The 8,184-nt window shown below is 26.9% G+C and overlaps 3 protein-coding genes across 3 annotated transcripts; 2 read left to right on the top strand and 1 right to left on the bottom strand.

Moving 5' to 3' along the window:
* Positions 1–2,215, top strand: shu (inactive peptidyl-prolyl cis-trans isomerase shutdown). Its single transcript, XM_015329842.2, is given in 7 exon segments — positions 1–397; positions 472–718; positions 805–1,165; positions 1,168–1,264; positions 1,351–1,539; positions 1,607–1,718; positions 1,821–2,215. Coding segments are annotated over 7 exon segments (1,344 nt in total). The 5' UTR covers positions 1–347; the 3' UTR covers positions 2,109–2,215.
* Positions 2,216–4,831: 2,616 nt separating this feature from the next.
* Rpt4 (Regulatory particle triple-A ATPase 4) lies at positions 4,832–6,965 on the top strand. Its single transcript, XM_015329852.2, has 7 exons — positions 4,832–4,991; positions 5,182–5,261; positions 5,339–5,378; positions 5,488–5,624; positions 5,713–6,085; positions 6,180–6,443; positions 6,526–6,965. Exons 1-7 carry the CDS (start codon positions 4,895–4,897, stop codon positions 6,714–6,716), a joined length of 1,182 nt encoding a protein of 393 aa, XP_015185338.1. The 5' UTR covers positions 4,832–4,894; the 3' UTR covers positions 6,717–6,965.
* On the bottom strand, positions 6,955–8,169 carry wuho (tRNA (guanine-N(7)-)-methyltransferase non-catalytic subunit wuho). Its single transcript, XM_015329864.2, has one exon. It carries the CDS (start codon positions 8,159–8,161, stop codon positions 7,001–7,003), a length of 1,161 nt encoding a protein of 386 aa, XP_015185350.1. The 5' UTR covers positions 8,162–8,169; the 3' UTR covers positions 6,955–7,000.
* Between the last annotated feature and the right edge of the window lie 15 nt (positions 8,170–8,184).

Here is an 8,184-nt window from a genome sequence, read left to right as displayed (position 1 = left end):
GCCCTCTACCCTAGAAGACAGTTCGTGTTTCTAACCACTAGGGAAGAACATAAAAGAGGGAATTTAGTGAGAAGATCAAATGTTTTTCCTTTCGATTCTTGTTTAATTTTGGACAGATGAAAATTTAAAATTTCATCTCTCATTATTGCCAACAATCGCTGTTTGTTCATAAAAGTCTCTTCTATTTTATTTTAATTGTGATTTATTAGTACGTGATACTATAGAACCATATTTTATATATTAATTTGTTCGCCGATCTTACTTTTTTTTTTTTTAGTAATTTCTAAGATAATAATAAGTATTAATTTCAAATAATATAAGAAGAAATTTATTAGAGATAATTCAAAATGGCCATGCCTTTGAATGATCTCTCGGATCTCGATGGAATTACATTGAAGTAATATAAAATATATTTAATTAAATATATGTATTAATAAAACTTAAAATAACAATAATTGTCTTTGTTTTTAGTGACTTACTATCTCCAGAAGGTTTTACTTTTGAAATTGGAGATGAATATATACAGAAAGAAGAAGAAGATAATTGTTTATATAACTCAAATGTATTCTTGTCAAACGATGAAATAGTTGATATGCTTAATATAGATAATTTTGAAAATGAAGAGACCAATGATTACGAAAGTGCAATCACCAATGTGATTGGAATAAGCTTTGCGAAATTGAAATCTAAAATGACACCGATAACAGAAGATGGAAAGGTATACTGTAATGAATAATACAAATTTTTACATAAAGAAAATATTACAAATATTAAAATGAAATTGTTGTTAATATATATATATAGATTATGAAATTGATTAAAAGAAAAGGAGTTGGTGCAACGGTATCATACAATTCTCAGGTCACAATTAAATATATAAGTTACTTTGAATATAGCGATGAACCTTTTGATTCGACATTTGCACAAGGAAAACCAAAAACTCTTCGTCTTGATCATGGCTATTTAATTCCTGGATTAGAATTAGCAATAACTACTATGGAAAAACATGAGATTTCTATTTTTATTATTCATCCTGATCTTGCATATGGCCAGTTAGGTTGTCCACCTCGAATTTTACCAAATACAGAAGTTATGTTTATTGTTCATTTAGTTGATTTCCTCGACATTGGATCAGCAGATACTTATATTAATTTAAACGTGGATGAAAAAAATTACTTCCTAATATTATTAATTGTGTTAATGATTTGCTTAATTCAGCAAAATATCATTTTAATAAAATGGCTTACAAAACTTCTATACGACAGTAAAGAAATTTAATACTTTAAAATATAATATTTATATTTGATTTATATGTACAAATTTGATTATTATTTTTATTTATTTTTACAGATATGAAAAAGCAATACGTTTGTTGGAAAATGCTGAATTAAAGGATGATAACGAAGAGAAAGAAGTTAAAATGATACTTTCCAGAGCTTACAATAATCTTGCAATATGTTTTAATAAAATTGATATGCCACGTCGTGCATGCATGGCTTGTACGAAGGTTCCTACACCTACTGTTAAAACTCACTTTAAGTATGTTTTTCATAAATAATGTTTTACAAGTAATTTAGATCAGAAATTAAATGAAATTATATTTTAGTCATGGTAAGGCACTGATCAAAATAGGAGAATATACAAGAGGCTTAAAAGAGTTGGAATTCGCATATAAGATGGAACCAAAAGATAAAAATATTTACAGAGAACTTTGTTTGGTTAGTATTTTATTTTATTATCATCGTTTAATACTTTTTCTTGTTGTATTTTAAAAATTTTATCTGTCACATCTCAATTTTATTTTCATCCAAAATTAATAGGCAAATGAAAAGTGCAATCAGTATTATCAAATAGAAAAACAATTATGGTCTAATTGTTTGAATATTGTTGGAAAAGAGAAATGTGAAGTTGAGTTTCAAAAAGCAGCACATGAAATGTGTAAAGTTTTTACTGAGGATAATTATTTATCAAGTCAACCATTTCCTGAAGGATTAACGAAAGAAGAAGAGAATTGTATACGTGAACAAGCAGCTGCATTCGGTCTTAATGTTGTCGATGAGATTAAATATAATAAGAAAATATTATATTTAACTAAAAAAAGATATTAGTTATACTGTTATCTCCTTAGTTTTAAGGAAATTTATTATAGAAGACTGAAAATTAATTATTTTTTGATATTTGTTTTCAAATAAAAAAAGATTATATGACCTTAAAACTTTATATATTTTTTATTTCAAATTTTGACTACGTAAGAAGATTTTTGTTTATTAATTTAAAATAGCGAATATACAGCTCGAATTAGATTCGTAATTACCAACGTAAAAAAAAACCCCAAGTATTGACTTTAAAATGATTGAATCAATTTTTAATACAACTATCCGCCAATTGTGGTCTGCTATTAGAATTTTCAAAATGTTTATTGATTTGTTTAAGTATAATTAAATTAAAAAAAAAGTATAATACTTTCTATTAAATATTTCCTTTATTTTGTAAACATAATATATTAAACATTATTTAGTTAAAGCTTCTTTTGAACCTTACTTAGTCAATTATATTTTATATTCTACATCATCATTTAAATTAAAAACGAACAATACGAGGATAGATTAAAAAGTTTTATGCCTACGTAAAACAACATTTTTTTAATCAAATTCACATAGTCTCTATGTTTTTTCAACATAGTCTCCTTTTAACTCGATACACTTAGTCCAGCGATGCTCCAACAATTTTAATCCATCTAAATAGTAATTAGTATCTTGTTCTGCAAAATAAGAATCTATTGATGCTATGACTTCCTCACTCGATGAAAATCTCTGTCCTCCAAACCAAACTTTCAATTTAGGTAACAGAAAAAAGTCACCGGGGGCTAGATCTGGTGAATATGGAGGGTGTTCAATTAAATCAAACTGCAATTCATTAATTTTAGCCATGGCGACTGTCGAAGTTTGAAACAGTCCACTGTCCTGATGGAACAATACTTTTTTCTTGTTTAAATGTGGTCTTTTTTGCGCAATTTCTCTTTTCAGCTGATCAAGTAATGATGCATAGTAGTTTCCTGTAATTGTTTTACCATTTTCAAGATAGTCAATGAACAAAATACCACAACTATCCCAAAAAATAGTTGCCATTATCTTTTCAGTTGTTGAGTGTATCTTCGCCTTTTTTGGATTAGGTTCACCATCCTCAGTCCATTGTTTTGACTGTTCTTCCTTCTCATGAATGTAATAGTGGATCCAAGTTACATCTACTGTTATGAATCGACGCAAAAAATCCTTTTCATCTTGCTTGAATCGTTCTAATAGAGCTTTGCAAATGTTTATTCGAGCACATTTTTGATCCAAAGTGAGCATACGTGGTACCCATTGTGCAGCCAACTTTCTCATATTCAATTCTTCATACAATATATGATAGGCACGTTCCTTAGATATGCCTATAGCCTTTGTAATCTCTCTCATTTTAATTTTACAATCATAAAGTATCATTTGATGTATTTTTTCAATGTTCTCACTGGTTGTCGCAGTTGTTGGTCGTCCTGAACGTTCATCGTCAGCTAAACTAGTACGACCACGTTTAAACTCAGCTGTCCATCTTTTTACTGTGGCAAATGATGGTGCCCACTCCCCATAAACTGCATTTAATTCGGCTTTAATTTGCGTAGGTGTGTTGCCTTTTAAATGCAAGTATTTAATCACAGCACGATATTCAATTTTTTCCATTTTCCTGAAAACTCTGATATCCACTAAAGCAAACAACTGTTGTGCAACAATTGATAGTCCAATATAGTTTCAATTTTCAAAAGTATTTGTAAAACATTTACATTAATAGTATTGAAGTGGTGACAATTAATATTGTCATCTTTTTATTGACACCCAAGACTTTTCAATCCGTCAGATGTTATTAAAACTACATCAGGATCAATTTATGAAACTGGTTCTTCTTTTCCTTTTTTCTGATATATCCATTTTAGTCTCTCTGTTGGTTTTAAATTAATCCAACATTTTTGTTCATCGTTGAATATTTCTCTGTATTTTAATAAAGAGGTATCAATACTTAGGATATAGCCAAGTAAGATTAATGCAAATGTCTTCAATAAACTATTGAATGACACTCAGCCTATAGTATATTTATTAAAAGAAAAATCAATTTTATTCATTTGATATAACATTGTGAAAAAAATATTATAAAGATATTATAAATTAAATGTCTATATTAATATCTTTCATTAATTTCACACTTGGCTATTACCCTTTATTTAACAAAATAAAGAACAGCTTACTTGGCTTAAAATATATTACTGCAAATTATACAAAATTTAAATGATATTATTGATCTTGAGTTTTATTTGTTATTAATTTGTATAAACTAATAAAAAATAAAACACAAAGTTTTAATTTCTCTTACTTTTTGCATAACTAATAAAGAATTATTGAATTTCTTGAAAATTTCATTCCATGCAATTTCACGTGTTTATATTTCTTTAATATTTGTAATAAAAATTATTGCATCGATCCCGAAAAAAATACATTTGTTTATGTTACTGACATGTATTTTCTATTGTACAATAATATAATCCACCAATCAGCAAAACTTAACTCCGTCTCTGATACATTTTTAACTCTGTAAAGAACATAGAAAAAAACGTAATCTATATATTATATGTTTATGATTTTCAATAATTACTGATTTATGATTGCAAACTATTAATTTAAAATGTCTCACAATTATTTAAATGATTTATGTGAGAACAGTGTTTAAATGTCACTTTATATTTGATTCAAGTTATAAACTATAGGTGGAAGCACAATCGAAAATAAAATGAGTGAATATAGTCACTTCTTCATGAATCTACCTAAAAACTTTCTCCGTGACAGTTATACAGCAAAATAAGTAAAAAATGGCGGTCAACATGGATTCTGTAAGAGAAAAAGTTCTTCAAAATTATCGAAAAAAACTTCTGGAACACAAGGAAGTAGAATCACGATTAAAAGAAAGTAAGATATATATATATTTATATATTTATTATTTTAAAAATAGTCTATCTTGTCCAAAAATTATAAAAACCTAACCTCATTTTTCTATTGTAATTCTTTGTCATATTTGATTTTATTATTATTATTTTAAAATATAAAATGATAATTTATGGATTTTTAATATACACGTATATATTTTTCATATTTACAGTGAGAGAACACTTAAAAGATTTGACCAAACAATATGACAAGTCAGAAAATGATTTAAAGGCTCTCCAAAGTGTTGGTCAGGTAAATAAATTTTCTTATTGTAAATAAGAAAATTTCTTAATATATTTATTTTAATTATTAACATAAACTTTATACAGATTGTTGGCGAGGTTCTTAAGCAACTTACAGAAGAGAAATGTAAGTCAAATATTTTAGTAATCAGTATTACAAATATTGTCAATTTAAATACATTTGACAGAATATTTATAAATTAATATACAAAAACATGTAATGTGTGTTATTTCAGTTATAGTAAAAGCAACAAATGGTCCTCGCTATGTTGTTGGTTGTAGACGTCAACTTGATAAAAATAAATTAAAATCTGGAACCAGAGTTGCTCTTGACATGACAACCCTTACTATAATGCGTTATTTACCACGTGAGGTAAACAAATTTGATATGCAATAATTGAATGCATTTTTACTGTAGTTTTATGAACTGCTTATTATTAATTGTGTTATACCTCATTTAGGTTGATCCATTAGTTTACAATATGTCCCATGAAGACCCTGGTGATGTTACATATTCAGCTATTGGTGGTTTAAGTGAACAAATACGTGAATTACGAGAAGTTATAGAACTACCTTTATTAAATCCAGAACTGTTTCAAAGAGTTGGCATTACTCCACCTAAAGGATGTTTATTGTATGGTCCACCTGGTACTGGCAAAACATTATTGGCAAGAGCAGTTGCTAGTCAGTTAGATGCAAATTTCCTAAAAGTTGTATCAAGTGCTATTGTTGATAAATATATTGGAGAATCAGCACGATTAATCAGAGAAATGTTTAATTATGCTCGTGATCATCAACCTTGTATTATATTTATGGATGAAATTGATGCTATAGGTAAAATAATTATATTATAAATATAATAAAATATTAAATCATCTTATATAAAAGAAATATTTTATAATATTACTACTAATTTTATTGTATGCAGGTGGACGAAGATTTTCTGAAGGAACTAGTGCAGATAGAGAAATTCAAAGAACTTTAATGGAATTATTAAATCAAATGGATGGTTTCGATTCTTTAGGTCAAGTTAAAATGATAATGGCAACAAATAGACCTGATACTCTGGATCCTGCTTTGTTAAGACCCGGTCGTTTAGATAGAAAGATTGAAATACCATTACCTAATGAACAAGCACGACTTGAAATTTTGAAAATTCATGCAGGTCCAATTGCTAAGCATGGTGACATTGGTAAATATATTAATATATAATCTATAATGCATATATACATAGTCTACATGATCTAGAAATAATTGACTAATATTTAATATAGATTATGAAGCAGTAGTCAAACTATCAGATGGATTTAATGGAGCAGATTTAAGAAATGTTTGTACAGAAGCTGGATTATTTGCTATAAGATTGGAGAGAGAATATGTTGTGCAAGAAGATTTTATGAAAGCTGTAAGAAAAGTTTCAGATAATAAGAAACTTGAATCAAAGTTAGATTATAAACCAGTATAAAAAAAATCAATATATCTATTGTAATTTAAGGAATTATATACAAACAAATTAATAAAATAGCTTTATTTTATCTTGACAATATATACATTTTCATAGGATTTCGCATAGTGAAAATAAATTAATTATGATTAACAACTCATCATCAATATATTTTGTTTGATATACAAAATGAATGTAAACTTGTATTATGATTTTATTAACCAATATAATAAGGGATTAAAATTTATAATATATGATATTGTACGCTAATCATGATTTTTATTTTTTTTATTGACTGAAAATCCTTATTCCAAAGTACTTGGTAGACGTAATTTTTTTCTTTCTAAATACTGTTGTACATTATCATATTTTCTTTTGTACAAACTAGGAAATAAATTTTTCCTATTTGTATTATTATTCAATGACATCCAAGCTTTATTTAATTCTTTTAATGTATTATTTGTAGTTGAATCTAATACAAAATGATTATTGTCTAAGATATATACGATTACTTCTAAATTAGTTAAAATCCACAATTGATTATTTTTTAAGAAACAATCTAAAGGTTCATCTTCCATTATTATGTTTTCACTCCAAGTGGCAGTTAAATGTGAATCCACTGTTTCATCAACAATGTATACTAGTAATACATTACTACTATAAAAACTAATAACAACTAAGGACGATAATTTATTAAGTTTCGTAGCCTTTAGATGTTTTACTGGTAACACACTTACATGTTCTTCATGATTAGTTTTAAGAATTTCATTAAAATTATCAATATTATATTTAGGAATTTTTTCACTAAAATTAACAGTCAATAGTTCATTTCCACATACATAATCCCAAAATTTAAGAGTTCCATCTCCTCCTGATGATATTAAAATATCTTTTTTATGAGGTAGTTCACAAATATTTGTCACAAATTTACTATGTCCAAGACAATATGATACAATGTTATATGAATGTGGAAACATTGATACACGAATCTTTTCATCTCTATCAGTCGTTAAAATATACTTTCCGTCTTCAGTTACAAGTATATCTAATAGCATAGATAAATGTCCCAAAAGTAAAGTTCCATTTTCTACTGGATTTGTTGTAGAAAAAAGATAAGCGTCTCCAGCTTTATCGGCAACAATTATATCATTGTTTGGAGAAAATATAACTTTACTTGCTGCTCTAGGTAATATTCTATTCGATATAAGTTCTTTACTTTTTCGATCGTATAAACACAATTGTTTACGATTTGTGCATATCAACAAATATTTGCCATCATTAGAAAATGTTGTACTTATTATCATATGATATGATTCAATATCTACATTATTATGTATATTACCTATCTTATCACATTCCACATGAGGTAATTCTATATTATTTATTAAGTTATCATTAATATTATACATGATAAAATGATCATTGTTGCATATAACAATATCCGAATCATATGCACAGAAACTCATTGTTTTTGTTTGTTTCAAATTGA

This window comes from Polistes dominula, unplaced genomic scaffold (assembly GCF_049000335.1).
Source record: "Polistes dominula isolate Pdom_NZ unplaced genomic scaffold, Pdom_raw_medaka contig_15, whole genome shotgun sequence".
Lineage (NCBI taxonomy): Eukaryota > Metazoa > Arthropoda > Insecta > Hymenoptera > Vespidae > Polistes > Polistes dominula.
The sequence above is the reverse complement of the archived record's forward strand: the minus strand, read 5'-3'. Positions and strand labels throughout refer to the sequence as shown.

What these genes read in the sequence shown, in the direction of transcription:
- Rpt4 (XM_015329852.2), top strand. Translation starts at nt 4,895, where the DNA reads ATGGCGGTCAACATGGATTCTGTAAGAGAAAAAGTTCTTCAAAATTAT. An exon ending in CTCTCCAAAGTGTTGGTCAG is followed by an intron (nt 5,262 to 5,338) that starts GTAAATAAATTT and finishes AACTTTATACAG; the next exon opens with ATTGTTGGCGAGGTTCTTAA. An exon ending in GGATGAAATTGATGCTATAG is followed by an intron (nt 6,086 to 6,179) that starts GTAAAATAATTA and finishes TATTGTATGCAG; the next exon opens with GTGGACGAAGATTTTCTGAA.
- wuho (XM_015329864.2), bottom strand. Translation starts at nt 8,161, where the DNA reads ATGAGTTTCTGTGCATATGATTCGGATATTGTTATATGCAACAATGAT.